This window comes from Schistocerca piceifrons, chromosome 2 (genome assembly GCF_021461385.2).
Source record: "Schistocerca piceifrons isolate TAMUIC-IGC-003096 chromosome 2, iqSchPice1.1, whole genome shotgun sequence".
Taxonomy (NCBI): Eukaryota; Metazoa; Arthropoda; class Insecta; order Orthoptera; family Acrididae; genus Schistocerca; species Schistocerca piceifrons.
Window position 1 is genome coordinate 647,400,441 of NC_060139.1, and position 20,099 is coordinate 647,420,539.

The 20,099-nt window shown below is 49.6% G+C and overlaps 1 protein-coding gene across 1 annotated transcript in view; it reads left to right on the forward strand.

The window, feature by feature from the left end:
• LOC124775213 overlaps window positions 1-20,005 on the forward strand; it is an 84,689-nt gene extending 64,684 nt beyond the window's left edge. Inside the window, exon 3 of the mRNA XM_047250052.1 lies at window positions 19,817-20,005. Within this exon, the coding sequence (XP_047106008.1) occupies window positions 19,817-19,918 (102 nt within the window). The 3' untranslated portion in view covers window positions 19,919-20,005. The remainder of the gene's footprint in view (window positions 1-19,816) is intronic.
• The last annotated feature ends 94 nt before the right edge of the window (window positions 20,006-20,099 follow it).

Genomic DNA, 20,099 nt, shown 5'->3' on the forward strand with positions numbered 1-20,099 from the left:
ATTAATGGTAAAGTTCAGTTTCATGGGAAATCATATCTTTGGTGTGACAGGAACGCAAAGGAATGTGGTACGGACTGACCGGTATTATACCGAAATGATACACACTACTTCTTCATTGATTCCCCAGTGCCATCTATCATTAAATTAAGAAGTGAATTGTGTCAATAAAGCAGCATATGTACGAGATTTTCTCCGTGTTTTCTAAATCCCAAAAAATTAGCTAGTACATAGACAATTATATCTGTGAATATTCAAACGTTATTGAGAGAAGCTGATCAACTTGTTACAAACAGATAACAGGCTTTAACGAAAGCATTTTGACCATGAAGGTAACTAAATAAAATTATTTGGGAAACGAAAATTAGAAAAAATAGACTGGAATCCGACAGCTATGTTATTTCCGAGTAATAAATAAAATCACTGTCTTTGGATCCGTCGTGGTTGAAAGTGTATGACATATCTCTTGAAATAGAAAACGAGATCTGTTGTGACTTGGCAAGACAGCCAAGCCACTAGAAGGTAGCCGAAAGACACGCGTTTAAGCTCACGCAGGATGGCGTGAGGTCTGGAAAATGACAAGGTCTTTATAGTAGCAAAAATAGTAAGTAGCTTCTGGAATACTTAACTTTAATCCATAATTGGTGAACATCGGTCTGACGGTACATGCATCACAAGATAAATAGCAGTTGATAATGGCGCCTTGCTAGGTCGTAGCAAATGACGTAGCTGAAGGCTATGCTAACTATCGTCTCGGCAAATGAGAGCGTAATTTGTCAGTGAACCATCGCTGGCAAAGTCGGCTGTACAACTGGGGCGAGTGCTAGGAAGTCTCTCTAGACCTGCCATGTGGCGGCGCTCGGTCTGCAATCACTGACAGTTGCGACACACGGGTCCGACGTGTACTAACGGACCGCGGCCGATTTAAAGGCTACCACCTAGCAAGTGTGGTGTCTGGCGGTGACACCACAAGATCATTTTTCATCTGCTAGTTCTCGCAATTAGATTCACAACGTGATGTTTTATGCCCGACCCACACGGCAGGAAATGGTTCTTAACTAGCCGGGACAATATACACACAAACTTTTGAGATCAGCTCCGCTGCCGGGGGGAAAACGGCGAAGCGATATCCGTGCAGTCGCGACGACGGTGGGTGTACGGGCATAGCCACCATACAATGGGTATGTCCGGTGACTGTGATATCCAGGTAACAGAGTTTGTCCACTGTGGGCAATGGCAGTGCCTCTTCCATTTTGGAGGACATGTTCATGAGCGCTGATCTGTTCAGGCTAAGAATGGTTCCCAGGGTTCTTCCATACTGTCAGAGTCACGCAATGGCATTATGTACTTCCATAGGTGTATGCACCAGGAGCAGGAGGTAGCCTGCATATCCTTGGCAACAGAAGGTATGGCTGCATCCACACTGAAGATCATTGGCCGGTAAGCATTATCCATATGAAGATGGTATCTGTTCCTTGGGACATGTCCGGAAGAACAGATAGCATCTTCATATAGATAAAACTTACCGGACAATGATCTTCTTCAGTGCGGATGCACTCATATTGCTCACACTGTTACGGGAATCGGTAGATTGGCTGCTGCGAGTACTGAGTACAGTGGGGACGGGCACTGCAAACGTAGTTTGTGGACGGTAAATTGGAAATGTAGATCTAACGGGGAGCGTGCGAGAGGTAAGTCCCTGCAGTCGCACTATCCTCTGTGTCTTCGATGGCGCAGTGTCGCCCTGCGAGTCGAGCGAGCAGGTCGTAGTTAACTTCCGCCTGTGCCGTTGCGGCGCTTGTGTCGAAGCTACTCTGTCTTATTGTGTATCGGCCGGAGTCATATCGTAGTTGCGTAGCGGAGTTCGTTGTCTTTTTCCTCTTGGCGGCGGTGTTTTCTGCCCGCGCCATAGTGTCTGTCGGGTCTCCTAAATCTTTTCGTCGTCGAGCTACTGTTCGTTTCAGTTTTGACAAGAGTACGCGTCGTGTTCAACCTGGCTCCTTAGAAATTCACGATTGGTTGGCTGATGTTACCCGTGTCACACCTGAACAGGTAGATACTGCTTACTTTGATTCTGATTTGTATGCATTCTTAGTGAAGTTTTATGATTCCGTTCAAGTAGAACGGCTTCTCTCTCAGGTTGGTTCGAAAGTGTTCTTTACACATCGCGATGGTTCCGTTAGTCAAGTCGTCCTTGAAAATGCGGCACTTGAGTATACTCTGGTTAGAATTTATAACCTTCCTCCTGAAGTGGACGATTCATTTCTTAAAACAGCGTTGCTTCCGTTTGGAGTCATACGGCATATCCGATGGGAACGCTGGTCAGCACAACATCGCTTCCAGTTTTATAATGGTATCCGGACTGTGGACATGTGCATTAAAAAGAATATTCTTTCCCACTTAACTGTTTGTGGTTACCGAATCCATGTTACTTATGCAGGGCAAGAAGGAACATGTCTTCTCTGTAACAAAAGCAGTCATCTCAGATCTGATTATACGCGCAGTTCTACTGTTCTGACGCCGTCTTACCAAAAACGTTTTTCTTTAACGTTAGCAGACATAGTATCTTCGCAGTCAGCTGTCAGTCAATCTCCAGCTTTAAGCGATGCAGGGGCAACATTACTCCCTACTCATCGCGCATTTCCACCGTTACCGGTGCCTCCCAGTGAGACCTCTGTCCATGAGGGGACGTCAGCTCCTGCAGAGGAAGTCAAACGCCGGCGGACTGAGGACGGTACAGATTTCGAGGACGCCCCACTTCAGTCTCGTTCTTGTGATGCTTCGTTGACAGAGGGTGCACCTTCTGGCAGTAACGAGTTGTCTACTAACGTTAATTGTGATTCCAATATTACCAGAGATGATGTAGCTGCTTCTGTTTGTAGTGGCGTGGCACGACAGCCAAGCCACTCGGAGGTAGCCGAAAGGCACACGTTAAGCTCACGCAGATTGGCGTGAGGTCTGGAACAAGGTAAAGTAATTATCCTATAAAGAAGAGAACGTAGTTCTTGGAATACTTAACTTTAATCCACAATTGGAGAACATCGCTCTTGTTTAGACATTATTACACTGAATATAAACTGGTAATGGCGCCTTGCTAGGTCGTAGCAAATGACGTAGCTGAAGGCTATGCTAACTATCGTCTCGGCAAATGAGAGCGTATTGGTCAGTGTAGCTTCGCTAGCAAAGTCGGCTGTACAACTGGGGCGAGTGCTAGGACGTCTCTCTAGACCTGCCGTGTGGCGGCGCTCGGTCTGCAATCACCGACAGTGGCGACACGCGGGTCCGACGTATACTACCGGACCGCGGCCGATTTAAAGGCTCCCACCTAGCAAGTGTGGTGTCTGGCGGTGACACCACACTGTTGATATTGAAATGTGTGTTGAATCTGCGTCCCCCACTTTACCTGTAGACAAGACGGTTCCCGTGAGTTCAGATGTTCCCGCAGAGACGTTGCCTGCTGGCCAGTCTTTACAGTGTTCCAGTGCAATACCACCCTTAGTCCACGCTGAGACGGTGGAGCGACAGGATTCTGCGGGTTCTCTTCCTGATGATCAGGAGATGCCATCCGACACCAGCACTGCATTATCTGTCTCTTCTGTACCTGATGTTGCTGTTGGTCGTTCTGAGTTGTGCTTCGCGATTTACGATGAGTGCAGTGGTAATGTCTCCTCTATCAAATAGGAGCTTGATGCGTCCGCAGCCCCTCCACATCAGGAGTGTATGTTTTCACGGAGTGGTGTGAAACAACCTTTTCAACTTGCAATTGCAGCGACGCGTCGTAAAAAGAACAACGTGGATTCCTCGGCGTCCAGTGGGGAAAATTAAAATTATACCTTCTTTCCCCACCTCCGGACGTTGAGCAGAGACAGACGTGATGAGTGATTTTTCCTTAGTGTTCTTTTATTGACCTTACATGTGTTAACGGATGCAGGCATATACATTTCTAACTCTCAATTTTAATGGGATACGTTCCCAATTACGGCTTGCTGCGTTACGCCAGTTTATTTACGATTCCCAAGCTGATATCGTGTGTTTACAAGAGGTATTAGTTGATATGTTTTTTCCTCCTGGATACTCTGTTTCTCAATGTCGCGCCCGAAAATTCTACCGGTATGGCTTTGCTTTATCGAGATGGAATCCCGCTGACGGTTTTTACGCTAGATGATGGTCGCTGTATAGGCTGTAGTTTTTATGACCTTTATTTACTAAGACAGAAACCGCGCAAGGTATTGTTGGGGGACGATTTTAACTGCGTCTTAGGTCGTGTAGATTAGACCCCCAATTATACATTTTGTCGTGAATTTAATGTTACGGTGACGTCCTTGAATCTCCAGGATGCTTGGGTTTGCAGATATCCTACATCGAAGTGGTTTACGCTTTTTACAGCTACTTCAAGTAGCTGATTGGACCACTTTTGTTCATCTGCCCCCATCTGTAATCAGCTTCTATCTATAGATGTAATTCCTGCCAGTTTCACTGATCAGTGTGCTGTTTCGATGACTTACAACCACGTCCCACAGCGGGTCCACCTTTCGCGCCCTTTATGGAAGCTAAACACTCTACATCTCACGGATCCCTCTCTGGAAGGTATCATCGCAGACGTATGGGTGCGGATAACCCAGTCCCAGGTGCGTTATTCCTTACTTCCAAAATGGCGGGTTACATTTGCTAAAACCCCGGTTTCGAAATACACTCAAGCATTTTAGCGCTGAAAAAGCGGCTGAAATAAGGCGCACTAGGGAAATTTATTACGCTGTCCTTCGCGATCTTTACAATAATGCTCGTGATACCCCCTTGAGGGTCGTCGACGACCACCGTGTGAAGGCGAAACATCTATAACTCAAACGTAGGCAAATGGATTGTGTCCGATTGCGTTCCAAGCCTCGATCAATCGTACAGGCTTCACAAGCTATCTCAAAGAACGTGTCTTTCTACCATCCGTTCATGGATGGGCGTGAGTGGTCCTCCCAATCTGATATCAAGCGTGAACTTTACCAGTATTATTCCGAACTTTATATTGAAGTGGATTCAGACGGTCCATCGTCTGTTGATTTCACCTCCCTCCTTGATAGTTGTGGTGTGCGTACTATAAGACCTTTGGTACACACACCATCAGATTATTTGACTTGTCGCTCTAACGAAGTCGGCGAGTGTCAGCAATATGTCTCGTGGTCTTATCGTTGCGCGTTTATATTCTGCCGTTAGGTCAGACGATAGAAATGCCACTTGCACGCTTAGAGTAGCAGATTGACGGTGACCAACTTTAAACAGAATTTGATTAATTTTCACACGCATTTATTAAAATAATAAAAAGCACAGACATTATGTAACTTGATTCTGGATGCAGTTTAAAATTGACAGTATGAAGTTCATTTGGTCTTGGTACGTTAATCTTATCCTCACATACCTCTGATACTTGACAAAGTGTCTATTCATTTATCTTCATGGCTATGTACAGGAATATGGTAATCTTATTAGGTGCAGACTGAAACTTGACTATAGACTGGTACAGACTAAGGTACAGACTAATGCAGACTGGTACAGACTAATGCACACAAATGCAGACTTGTACAGACTGGTGCAGACAAATGCAGACTGACTGATCGGAGGTCTGTACACTCGTTATAATAACTCGCACGATCAGGTATCACTGTGCGAGTGTGATCCATGAGGAGAAAATGTTCTACGTTAGCAGCAATCTCATTGGCTGCATTACATATTAATACATGGATCGGCGGAAGCAGAATTTGGTCCGTCTCTGAGGCAGCACCATCTCGTAGTGCGGAGACTGACGAGCGCTGCGCCTGCGCTGTTGTGCTTAGCGGGGCGCGCTCTAGTGGGAAAGTTGACTACGCGGAACTATGTACACAACAATAGTGTTTTCACGCCAGCTCTCCAGGAAGAGTTTTTCTCTGTAGTCCATCATGATGATATACTTTATATTGCGGCTCGTTCCCCCTCCCACAAATCGCCTGGCCCCGATGGTCTTCTCAAAGAATTTTATATTTGATTTTGGCCCCTGATAGGAGTTACGATAACTTCCATGGTAAATGAAGTTTTCCACAGAGGTCTTCTCCCGCCCAACTTTAAGACTGCTAAAATTGTCCTGATCCCCAAAAAGCTGGGGCGTTTGCGTGTGGATTAGATCCACCCGATTACCCTCTTCAACTATGATTATAAAATAGTGGCAGCAGCGGTAAATAGCCGACTATCGGTATTGTTGGACTCCATTATCGCGAGCCATGAAAGTTGCCTTCCGAGTGGTACTCTCCTGACTCCCGTTGCTGAATGTCGTTATATAATTTCGATTGCTTCCACCACTCCTGTGCCAAGCGCTTTGCTTTTCATTGATTTTCACCAAGTGTTCGACAGCGTTAATCATGGATTCTTTATGCGAGTATTGACGACTGTTGGTTTTAACAATGCTGCACGACGGCTGTTTAGCTCTCTAATCACTGGTATTCGGGCATCCATTGACGTAAATGGCAGTCTTACTTCCCCTCTCGCGGTGTGTCATCCATCAAGGGAGTCCATTATCTATGTCGCTCTATGTGCTGTTTCTGGAGCCATTATTGCGAACTATAGCTGCTCGTTTGGGTGACTGGTCGCTGCTGGGAGAAAGGTTTACCATTCGTGCATTTGCTGACGACGTTATGGTTCTTCTCTGTACCCATGATGATATACCACTGCTGAAGTAAGTTTTGGATTTCTTTTGTCGTCTTACGGGGAGCGCGGGTCAATGACCAGAAATGTCACTTACTCAGTTTCTGAGGATTTGACGCTGTTGAGATTCCATGGGCTTTGAAGGTCACCCGATATCGATCTTTGGGTGTTAGACTTGACAGTTATCCGTTAAAGATGGCTACGATAAACTGGAAGTCTGTCACTGATAAGATTCAGGGAGCGATCATTGAATGCGTGCGTTGCTCCCTCTCACTTGTTCCTAAGGTCCGGGACATGGAAACGTATGTGTTAAGTAAGGCTCATTTTATTGCACGAATCTTTCCACTTCCTGCGAAGTTTAACTGACAGGTTTATCTGGAGCAACTCTATATTTCGCGTGCTGTATGGTGTCATGCCATACTCATCCGTCGCACCGTTTTAACATGTCAACGCGCCCCCCAGTCACTTGGAGATGGCCCCTGCACGTTCGGGGGTACGAATAGTCCTGCACTATTCCTGCCTGTCGTAAGAGGCGACTAAAAGGAGTCCCAAACGTTTCAGCCTATATGTGATGGTCTTCTCTCGGGTTTGACCTACATCATTTTAAATTCTTCCGAAGAGCGAGCCAACTGCGGAAGGGCACCTTACATGGTGCATTTTGTTCATTGTGCATTGAGACTTCTAGCCAGCTTTATCGTTGTCGCATTGCTGTCCCGCTCGTTCTCCATCTCTTGGGCGAGGATACTTTCCTGGGTGCAATTTCCACTATGCACTGTGCAGTCTTGCTTCTTGCGGAGACGACCACCATGGACTTCATTGCACCTAATATCCAACATGGTAGCCAGTCCATTGAGGTGGGGCCGCCATGTATCCTGTTGGTTGCTGAGGCTGGATGGCGCCTGTGGGGTGGGCCCTTGGTTGAAGTGGGTGGCATCAGGGGGGGATGACCTGCAATGAAGCATGGTACATCATCTCTCACTGGTGGCCAGCCGTCAGCAGTCTCTAAGCGTTTTCGGGCTCAATGTAATGCTCAGAAATTCGATCTGCAAACGATCCCCTCGCTCGCCAAACCGTGGGAGGAGCGTAAGTCTCAGTATGGCAGTGACAGTTATTTGCACCGGTTCCTAGTTTGTACGAGAGCTGATGGGGAGTCTTTCATGTCCACAAAGCCTCAGTTCTTTCTAGAGCATTTAGAGGACAGGTTTGGGGAGGTGGAGGGCTTGTCCAAAATTAGCTCTGGGTCAGTTTTGATAAAAACGGCATACTCTATGCAGTCACAAAGGTTACTTGCTTGTGACAAGTTGGAGGATGTTAACGTTACCATCACACCACATAAGAGTTTAACTATGGTCCAGGGTATTATTTTCCATAGGGATCTACTTTTGCAGTCTGATTACGAGCTGCACGCCAACTTAGAGCGTTGAGGTGTGCATATCGTCTGAGGGATAATCAGGTTGCTACCAGCCCTCCATATTCGCCTTTGAGGGTGATACATTACCAGAGAAGGTCTAGGTGATGGTCAACTGGTGTGGTGTCAAGCCCTATATCCCTCCCCCAATGCGGTGCTTCAAGTACTGGAAGTTTGGCCATATGTCTTCCCGCTGTACTTCCAGCCTCACATGTCGCAATAGCAGACACCCAACACATCCCTATACTCCATGTGCCCTGCCTCCCATGTGTGTCAACTGTGGAGAGCATCATTCACCCTGCTCACCAGACTGAAGGATCCTGCAGAATGAACGCAAAATCATGGAATATAAGACCCTGGACTGACTGACCTATAGTGAGACTAAGAGGAAAACGACTGACTACATCCTGTTCGAATGACATCTTCATATGCCGCTGCTATGACAACCATGGTAGCCCCATCATTTCCGAGAATTCGAGCAGGATCACCAAGCCGTACAACTACCCATGCCCCCTTGCCCGTGGGGGGCTCTACCCACCCTGTTGCTCCTGTGCCACCTACCTCGGGAGAACTCCCCCCCACCCATCGAGGACATCCGTACCCACTTCTAATCCAGAGAAGCATCCAACTTCTTCGGATACTCCCACTCTCAAGGGGTCCCTTGGGTCCCTCCCTACCCAGGTTTCCATAAGCGGGAAGGATGATGCCTGGCAGTGGCGTAAGTGCCCACAAGAGGCTGGTGATAGAGCTTTGCGATCCTCCTCCATCCCACAGACTGAATCAGTGAAGCCCTCAAAGCCAGCGAAACCCAAGGTTCAGCGAGAGACGTCAAAGAGAAAGACCTCTAAAGCCAAAGACCTTGCGGTGGCACTCACCCCACCACAACCTTCAAGCTCTGCGTCTGAGGACGACGTGGAGATCCTGGCGTCCGCTGAGGACCTCGATCTCGCTGGTCCCTCAGATGCAATGGATAGCACTAGCACAGCTGCTCAATCGGTGGCAGCAGGTGACCCAGCAGCGTAATCTGCCTTCCCAGTCCATTCACGCCTTTCTCAGCCATGGACAATATCATCCTCCAGTGGAACTGCAGCGGTTTCTTAAACCATCTAGCTGAGCTCCGACAACTTATCAGCCTTCACTCTTTCTTCTGCATTGCTCTTCAGGAAAATTGGTTTCCAGCCTTGTGAACTCCCGCCCTCCGTGGCTATTGGGGTTATTATAAGAACCCGGCAGCTTATGAAAGGGTGTCTGGTAGCGTCTGCATCTACGTCCTGCACTCCCTTCACAGCGAATCTGTCCCTCTACAAACACCTTTAGAGGCTGTCACTGTTTGAGTGTGGACGACACAGGCTGTTACTGTCTGCAGTCTGTATCTTCCACCAGTTGGTGATGTCCCGCAGCATGTCCTGGCTGCACTAATAGCTCAATTGCCGCCACCGTTCCTGTTACTGGGCGACTTCAACGCCCATAACCCTCTGTGCGCTCGGTCAGGGGCAACAGGTCGAGGCTCCAACATTGAGAACGTATTGGCACACCTCAACCTTCCCCTTTTAAACGATGGTGCCTTCACACATTTCAGTATGGCACATGGCATGTACTCCACCATTGACCTGCAGCCCTAGCCTCTTACCGTCTGTCCAATGGATTGTGCATAACGACTTGTGTGGTAGTGCCCACTTTCCGAACACCCTGTGGGTTTGGGGGTAGAATAGGACGCCGTATTCCTGCCTGTCGTAAGAGGCGACTAAAAGGAATCTCAACTGTTTTGGCCTTTAATGTGATTGTCCCCTAAGGGGTTTGATTACTACCTTTCCAAATTTTCCGTTAGTGCGTACCATTTGGGAAAGGACGCCTTACGTGGTGCATTCTATATCCATCTTGCCCTACGATCTGGCATATTCGTTGTTGTCATGGAGTTGGACTTACACTGAGCTTCTGGCCACATCGGCTGGAGTGTGATCCAGGTAGCCTACATTCCCTCCATTGTGTACATCCATCTTTACTCCCTTTATTAATGGATATTCGACACCCAACAACAAGCGTGGTAGCCAGTCTGTTGTGGTGGGGTTGTCATGTACCGTCTTGGAGGTAGCCCCCTGACTACAAAGGGATCGCACTGCTGATGCCTGAGCTGCTACCTCCCCACGTATGCCGAGGAGTAGATGCCTATCCCTCTGGGGCATCGGGACTCCCAGCAAAGGCCATCCTGCCAGGTGGTCTTTGCTGTGGCTGGGTGGCGCCCGTGGGGAGAGCCCCTGGTCGGAATGGGTGGCATCAGGGCGGATGACCCGCAATGAAGCATGGTACATCATCCCTCGCTTGTGGGCCTCCACCATCCGTTTCTAAGCGATCGAGGTCTAACCTCAATGGCAAGAAATACGAACCAAGATCGTTTCCCTCCCTGGCCACTCCATGGCAGAAACGTATGGCTAAAGAAGGCAGTGGAAACTATTCACCCCAGTCCCTCATGTGTACACGAGTTGATGGTGAATCATTTATGTCGACCAAGCCCCAGTGTTTTGTGGAGTATATAGAGGACAAGTTCGGGGAGGTGGATGGCTTGTCCAAAATTCGATCTGGTTCAGTTCTCATCAAAACAGCATCCTCTGCCCAGTCGCGGAGATTGCTTGCTTGTGACAAATTGGGGGATGTTTCAGTTAGCATCAATTTCCCTGAGAGTCTCAACATGGTAGAGGGTATTATCTTCCAACAATGAACTGTGTGCCATCTCAAACGACGAGGTGTTCACTTGTTCCGGCGTGTCTATAAGGGTCCGAGGGATAATCACGGGTGCCTTCATCTTGGCCTACGAGCGTGATGTCTTACCCAAATAGGTTAAGGTGATGGTTTACCGTTGTGATGTGAAGCCATATATCCCTCCTCTGATGTGGTGTTTGAAATGCTGGAAGTTTGGGCACATGTCATCCCACTGTACTTCCGTCATCATGTGTCGAGATTGTGGACATCCTTCGCATCCCAGTACTCCATGTACCCCGCCTCCTATCTGTGTTAACTACGGAGAACACCATTACCCCTGTTCGGCGGACTGCCGGGTCTTCCAGAAAGTACGGAAGATAATGGAATATAAGACCCTGGACCGCCTGACCTACACGAAGGCTAAACGGAAATATGAGAGGCTCCATCCTGTGTCAATGACGTCGACCTACGCCGCTGCTGCAACAACAGTTCTCCCATCATCACGTGGTTGACTCTAAGATCGGTCAGCATCCACCAGCCCCCTTGATTGTGGGGGGCAATTCACTCCCTGTTGCTCCTGCTCCATCTACTTCCGAGGCAACACCCCCTGCCCTCAACCATCGGGAACACCAGTCCCACGTCTAAGCCAGAGAAGTGTAAGTCTTCTTCAGCTTCTCTCGTTCGGAAAGGATCCCTTGAGGCACTCCCTTCCCAGGTTTCTACCAGCGGCCAAGCAGACACCCACCAATGGCTGATGAAGCCATAGGTCGCTGATCGTCGAGCTTCGCGATCATCTTCAGTCCCAGAGAATGACTCCAGTACGCCCTCCCAGCAACGGCAACCAAAGGAACAGCGAGAGAAAACGCCATTGAAGACCCGTAAGACCAAGGCACCTGTGGTGGCACCGACTCCACCGCTACCTACAAGCTCTATGTCTGAGGATAAGGTGGAGATTATTGCGTCCTCTGAGGACCTCGATCTCGCCAGTCCCTCAGACGCAATGGATAGCACTTGTGAAGGCGCTCCATCAGAGGCAGGAGGTGACCGAGCGGCGTAATATGCCTCCCCAGTCCGTTCATGCCTTTCTCAGCCATGGACAATATCATCCTCCAGTGGAACTGCAGCGGTTTCTTCCACCATCTTGCTGAACTCTGTCAACTTCTCAGCCTGCACCCGTTCTTCTTTATTGCTCTTCAAGAAACTTATTATAAGAACCGAGCTGCTTACGAAGGGGTGTCTGGTGGCGTCTGCATCTATATCCTTCACTCTCTTCACAGCGAGTCTGTCCCTCTACAAACACCTTTAGAGGCTGTCGCTGTTCAAGTGTGGACGCCACAGGCTGTTACCGTCTGCCGTCTTTACCTTCCACCGGATGGTGATGTTGCGCAGCATGACCTGGCTGCACTGATAGCCCAATTGCCGCCAACATTCTTGTTACTGGGCGACTTCAACGCCCATAACCCTCTGTGGTGTGGGTCAGTGGCAACAGGTCGAGGCGCCACCGTTGAGAATGTATTGGCACAGCTAGACCTTTCGATTTTAAATGATGGTGCCTCCACACATCTCATTGTGGCACACAGAAGGTATTCCGCCATCGACCTTTCGATCTGCAGCCCTAGCCGATTACCTTCTGACCATTGGAGTGTGCATGATGACCTGTGTGGCAGTGACCACTTTCTGATCTTTCTGTCACTGCCACAACGTCACTCTTCTGGGCTATGAACAAGGCTGACTGGGACCTGTTCTCCTCCATTGCCGCTATTGAGCCTCTTGCTGACGCCATTGATGCGGTGGTTCTTTCGGCCACCACCGGCGTCGTTACTGCCACAGAATCTGCTATTCCCGTTCTTCTGGGTCCCCTCTTCGGCGGACTGTGCCTTGGTGGTCGCCTGAGATTGCTGAGTCGATTAAAGATCGCATGCGGGCGCTCCAGCGTCACAAGCGACATCCCTCCACAGAACACCTCATCGCCTTCAAACGGCTCCACGCGCGGGCCCGCCGCATCATTTGCCAACACAAGTATTGGCCTCCATGTGGCTCCATCGCAGGTCTGGGCCAAAATTCGACGCCTCTATTGCTATCGGTCCCATGTCAGCGTCCCTGCGCTCTCACTGAATGGAGCAGTTTGTACTGACTCCGACGTAATTGCGAACCGCTTGGCAGAGCATTTTGCTCTGAGTTCCACTTCAGCGAATTACCCTCTGGCCTTCCGCTCCATTAAAGAGCGGATGGAACGTCGGAGCCTTGCTTTTCGCACCCACCATTCTGAATCCTACAATGCTCCAGTCAGTGAGTGGGGATTTCACAGTGCGCTTGCCGCTGCCCAGATACTGCTCCTTGGCCAGATCGCATCCACTGTAAGATGCTGAAACACCTTTCAGTGGACTGCCAGCGACGGCTCCTCGACCTTTACAACCGCATTTGGGTCGAGGGTGAGTTTCCGTCGCAATGGCGGGAAAGTATTGTTATCCCCATTCTGAAACCTGGGAAGAACCCTTTGGAGGTGGACAGCTACCGTCCCATTAGCCTCACCAACGTTCTTTGCAAGTTGCTTGAACGGATGGTGAGCCGTCGGTTGATCTGGGTATTGGAGCCACGGGGCCTTCTGGCTCCATCTCAGGATGGGTTCCGTAAAAACCGCTCCGCCGCCGACAATCTGGTGAGCCTGGAGTCGGCAATCCATACTGCCTTTGCCCGCCGTCAGCACCTGGTCACTGTCTTTTTCGACATGCGTAAGGCGTACAAAACGACATGGCGTCATCACATCCTTCCTACACTTCATGGATGGGGTCTTCGGAGCCCTCTGCCGATCTTTATCCACAATTTTCTGTCGTATCGTACCTTCCACGTGCAAGTCGCGGCCTCAAATAGTTCCTCCCGAGTCCAGGAGAATGGGGTACCACAGGGATCTGTCCTCAGTGTCTGCCTGTTTTTAATTGCAATAAATGGGCTCGCTGCAGCGGTGGGAAATTCTGTCTCCGTATCTCTGTATGCTGATGACTCCTGCCTTTACTACATCTCTATTGTCATTGCAGCTGCTGAACGTCAGCTACAGTGTGCTATCCGTAAGGCGCAGTCTTGGGCTGTAGCTCATGGGTTCCAGTTTTTGGCAGCCAAGACCTGCGTTATGCATTTCTGCCGGCGATGCACTGTTCACCCGGAGCCGCGGCTTTATCTTGACGGCGAACTTCTTGCTGTGGTGGAATCACACAGGTTTTTAAGGGTGGTTTTCGATGCCCAGTTGACTTGGCTGCCTCATATTCGGCAGCTTAAACAGGCGTGTTGGCGGCATCTAAATGCTCTGCGATGCTTGAGCCACACCCGCTGGGGCGCCGACCGATCTACCCTGTTACGGCTCTACCAGGCGTTAATCCAGTCTCGTCTGGATTGTGGGAGCCTGGCTTATGGCTCAGCATCCCCATCTGCATTGCGGGTGCTGGACCCAATCCTCCACAGCGGGATACACCTTGCCACTGATGCCTTCCGGACCAGCCCTGTGGACAGCATACTTGTGGAGGCAGGCGCCCCTTCACTGCGGTTACGACGCCAACAATTTCTGGCTGCTTATGCTGCCCATGTTTCTAGCTTGCCCGGTCATCCAAACTATCGTGTCCTGTTCCCGCAGTCAGTCGTCCATCTGCCAGAACGTCGGCCCTGGTCGGGTTGTCCGATCGCCATATGCGTCAAAAAGCTTCTCTCCAGGCTTGGGTTTTTCCCTGTTACACCTCCTTTCCGGGCACCTCTGCGTACACCCCCGTGGTGTGTGCCTCGCCCTTGCCTTCGGCTCGAATTGGCACAGGGCCCGAAGGACTCAGTGCCTCTGGAGGCTTTCCGACGCCGCTTTTATTCCATCCTGGCCACGTATCAGGGCTCTGGCGTTGTTTACACTGACGGCTCGATGGTTGCTGGTCGTGTCGGTTATGCTCTGACTCGAGGGGACCACTATGAACAACATTCTTTGCCAGCTGGCTGCAGCGTTTTTACTGCTGGGCTGGTCGCCATCTTTCGTGCCCTAGAGTATATCCGCTCCTGCTCAGGTGAGTCGTTCGTCATCTGTAGAGATTCCCCGAGTGGTTTACGAGCTCTCGACCAGTGTTTCCCTCGTTCTCGTCTGGAGAGGCTATCCATGGGTCCCTGCATACTCTTGCCCGTTGCGGCCGCTCTGTGGTCTTTGTGTGGACCCCCGGTCATGTCGGTATCCCGGGCAATGAACATGTTGACTGCCTGGCCAAACAGGCCAGCAGTGAACCCATCCTGGACATTGGCCTCCCGGAGCCTGATTTGCGGGCAGTCTTACGCAGCAAAGTTCTCTCGCTTTCGGACAGTGAATGGCGCAATCTGCCCACGCCAAACAAACTCCGTTCTCTCAAGGTGACGACGCGTGTGTGGCAATCATCCATGCGAGCCACTCACAGAGATTCAGTTGTTATTTGTCGGCTCCGCATTGGCCACACCCAACTGACACACAGTTATTTATTGTGTTGTGATGACCTGCTTCTCTGTCGCTGCGGGGCAGTTTTGACGGTGGTGCATATTTTATTCACTTTTCCGCTTTTAGCTGTGCTCAGGCAGACATTTGCGCTGCCTGATATGCTCCCTGCCCTTTTAGCTGATGAGCCTGCTATGGCTGGTTTAGTTTTACATTTTATTCGTTCAGGGGGTTTTTATCATTTACTCTGAGTGTTTCTGTTTTCTTTTATTGTTTTGTGTTCATTCTGGCCTTTGGCCTACAATTTTAAGCTGAGTTTTTAATGTGTTCTTGGTGATTGGCTTTTCCTTTTTTATCTCTATGGTCAACCAACCACCGTCACACTCTGTGTGATTTTAATTCGTTTTGTCTGCTCTTTGTCTCAGTTTCTCTTGTCCTTTGTCGTCTGTCATCTTTTCCTTGTTCGCTTTTATTCTCTGTGGGTGTTTTTAAGGTTTGGAAAAAGGGACCAATGACCGTAGTAGTCTGGTCCCTTTAACCCCCCATACCAACCAACCAAACAACTCCCATTATTAGTGGGTATGTATGTCCTTACCTCTGTATATAGTGCTCCTGTGCCCCTTCAAACATTATTGGAAGCTGTGGCTGTCTGCGTAAGAACTACCCAGGACATAACTATCTGCAGTGTCTATCTCCCTCCAGGTGGTACAGTCCCCCTGACTGAATTGGCTGCACTTGTCACCCAACTCCCCACGCCTTTTCTTCTCCTGGGGGATTTTAACGCCCACAATCCCCTGTGGGGTGGAATGAAGATTACTGGCCGAGGCAGAGATGTCGAGAATCTCATCTCCCAACTCGACCTCTGCCTCTTAAACACTGGCGCCGCCACACATTTTAGTGTGGCGCATGGCACGTTCTCGGCCATAGATCTGTCGTTGTGCACCCCAGGGCTTGTACCATCAGTTCACTGGAGAGTCGATGACTACTTGTGTGGTAGTGACCATTTTCCCATCTTCCTTTCACTACCCCAGCGTCGCTCCCATGAACGCTTGCCCAGATGGGCATTTAACAAGGCAAACTGGGAAGTGTTCTCCTCTGCTGCCACCGTTGAATCTCTCCCCCACGGTACCATCGATGTGGCGGTTGAGACATTGACTGCAGCGATTGTTTACGCTGCGGAACGTACCATTCCTCGTTCGTTAGCGTGCCCCTGGCTAAATTCAGTGCCTTGGTGGTGTACGGAGGTCGCTGAAGCCATTAAAGAGCGTCGGCGGCTCTTCAGCGACATAAGCGTCACCCGTCTTTGGAGAACCTCATTTTATTCAAACGCCTCCGTGCTCAGGTCCGGCTGCTCATCAAAAGGCGGAGACAGGAGTGCTGGGAGAGGTACGGTTCCACCATTGGTTCCCGTACTTCAACCTCCAAGGTATGGATGAAGATTTGGCGCCTCTTTGGATTGCAGCACTCTACAGGTGTCCCAGGGCTTACCATCAACGGGGCGGTATCCACCAATACCGATGCAATCGCCGAGCATTTCGCTCAGCACTATGTTCGGGCCTCTGCGTTTCGCGCGCTGAAACGCCGGGAGGAAGGCAAACGGCTTTCTTTTGCTTCTCGCCACCCTGAGGCGTATAACGCCCCATTTAGTTCATGGGAACTCCAAAGCGCCCTGGCACAGTGCCCCGATACAGCCTCTGGGCCAGATGGCATCCCCAGTCAGATGCTCAAACACCTGTCCCCGGACCGTCAGCGATGTGTTCTTGCCATCTTAAACCGCATATGGGGCGATGGTGTCTTTCCGTCGCAGTGGCGAGAAAGTACCATCATTCCGGTGCTGAAGCCTGGTAAGGACCCGCTTAATGTGGATAGCTATCGGCCCATCAGCTTTACAAATACTCTGTGCAAGCTACTGGAACGTATGGTGAGTCGACGGCTGTGTTGGCTGCTCGAGTCTCGGGGTCCTTCGGCTCCATGCCAGAGCGGCTTCCGTCAGGGCCGTTCCACCGCCGATACTTTGGTCTTCCTTGGGTCTGCAATCCGCACTGCTTTTTCCAGGCGCCATCACCTCGACTCCGTCTTTTTCGACCTCTCCAGAGCATATGAGATGACGTGGCGGCACCATATTCTCGCCACGTTTCACGGGTGGGGTCTGTGGGGCTCTCCACCCATTTTTCTTAAGAATTTTTTATCTGTTCGGACATTCCGCGTTTTACTTGGCACATCCCATAGCTCACTTCATGTCCAGGAAAACGGCATTCCACAGGGCTCTGTATTGAGCGTGCCACTTTTCCTTGTGGCCATTAATGGCCTTGCAGCAGCAGTGGGCTCGTCTGTCTCACCCACGTTATATGCTGACGATTTCTGCATCTTTGTCAGCTCCTCCACCATTAGTGTTGTAGAACGTAGGTTGCAGGGAGCCTTACGCACGGTGCAGGCGTGGGCCGTAGTCCATGGGTTTCACTTTTCTACTGCGAAGACTTGAGTTATGCACTTTTGTCGGCGTCGCACTGTCCATCCCCACTCTGAGCTCTATCTTCAGGATGCCATGCTCAGGGTTGCTGACACTTACCGTTTACTGGGATTGCTGTTCGATGCCTGGCTTACTTGGCTTCCACATATTCGTCAGCTCAAGCGTCAGTGCTGGCAGCATCTGAATGCCCTCCGCTGCCTCAGCAATACAACTTGGGGTGCAGATCGTAATACGCTGCTGCAGCTCTACAAAGCACTCAAGCTGTCCCCACTGGATTATGGGAGTGTGGCGTATGGCTCAGTGTCGTCCTCAGTGTTGCAACTGCTGGACCCCATTCAATACTCTGGGGTTCGACAGGCGACAGGAGCATTCCACACCAGCCTGTTAATTGCCTACTTGCTGTGGCTGGGGCTCCTCCACTTCGCGTCCAGCGTTAAAAACTCTTAGCTAACTATGCTGCACACGTCCGTTGTTTGCCCCATCACCCTAACTACCGTCTTCCTTTCGCTAATGCGGCAGTCCATATCCCCCACCGGCGGCCGGGATCAGGCTATACAATTTTGATCCGTGTTTGGTCCCTCCTTAGTGAACTCGAGTCTTTGCCTCTTCCCTCTGCTTTTCAGGTCCACCCACATACACCACCTTGGTATATTCGTCGGCCGCAGCTTCGGCTCGACCTCCAACGATGGCGAAAAGATTCAGTTCCTCCTGCAGTCTTGCGCCGCCAATTTCTTGCTCTCCTCGACGCATCCCGTGACTCAGAGGTTATCTATACAGATGGCTCGATGGTTGATGGCCGTGTGGGGTACGCTTATGCTCTTGCGGACTATGTAGACCAGCGCTCCTTGCCGGAAGGCTGCAGTGTTTACACCGCAGAGCTAACAGCCATTTTTCGTGCCCTTGAGCGTATTCGTACCAGCACTGGAGAGTCCTTTGTCATTAGCAGTGACTCTCTCAGTAGTCTACAGACTCTTGACCAGTGCTACCCACGCCATCCCATGGTTGTTGCCATCCAGGAGTCCATTCATGTTCTTGAACAGCGTGGACATTCAGTGGTGTTTATATGGACCCCGGGACACGTTGTGATAGCGGGAAAGGAACTCGCCGACAAGTAAGCCAAAGAAGCTACCCGCAAACTGACGCTGGAGATCTGCCTCTCGGCAACTGATCTCCGATCGGTGTTGCGCCGTTGGGTCTTTGGGATGTGAGGAGACGAATGGCGCACTCTGGCTGCACCCAACAAGCTGCGGCGAGTAAACGAGACCACGACTGTGTGGGGTTCCTCCATGCGGGCCTTGGCCTCTCACAGGGATTCTGTTGTTCTCTGTAGGCCCCGCATTGGTCACTCTTGCCTGATGCATGGTCATCTGCTGCGTCGAGAGGACTCCCCTCATTGTCGCTGTGGTGCAAACATGACGGTGGGCCTCTTTTAACCGCTCTCAGGCGAACTTTTAATCTCCAGGGTGATTTATCATCTCTTTTAAGTGACAATGTCTCTATGGCAGATCGGGTTTTAAGTTTTATTCGAGCAAGCGGCTTTTATAGGTCCATTTAATTTTATTACATCACCCTCTTTTCAGCTGTATCTTCTAATTAGTTTTGTGTTGTAATTCGACTCCACCCTAATCTTTTAGGCTGGAGGTTTTAACGTGTTGCAGAGTGGCTGGCTCATCCTTTTATTTTCGTGATCAGCCAGCCAAAATGCTCTGCTGTAGTTTTAATTCTTTCTGCCTTTCTTCTCTATGTTGTTTTTGTAGTTGTGCTCCGTTTTTCATGTTGCTTTATTATTGACCTTGGGGCTTTTCTTCCCCCGGAATTTTTCTTTTAGTGCTTCGAATGATTAATGGATGGTTTCACTGTGCTCTGTGTGTTTCTGAAACAAGGGACTGATGACCTTTGCAGTTTGGTCCCTTTAATCTTTAAACCAACCAACCAACGAAAAACGGTTGTTTTTGGGGGTGTCCGAATACTTTTATCACATAGTGTAAACTGAAAGCAACAACTGTACAAAAAGATAAATATCTTGAGAAGACTCTGAAACAAAAACGGAGGTATAGAATCTATTATGAGTGAGTTGGCCTTTTACACATGCATTGTTATTTGATTATTTAACCGTTTACGTCAACTGTAACATGAAACTTTTTATTCACAGGAATCTCGAAGAAAGGCAAAAAAGGCATGCGCATCATCGGCTGAAGTACAAGGAAACAGGACTAAATCGCCTGACTGGATCAGCAGAAAAATAAATATATAAATGAAGTAAAAACAAAATAATAGAAATTAAAAATTAAAATAAATAAGAAAGTAAGAAATTTCTCTCTCTCTCTCTCTCTCTCTCTCTCTCTCTACCCAGTAGGTGCAACTCCACTCATTTTGTACAGTTTCTAGACAAGGACGATTTTTTTCAAAATGGTTATGACCGATTTAGTTCCCCA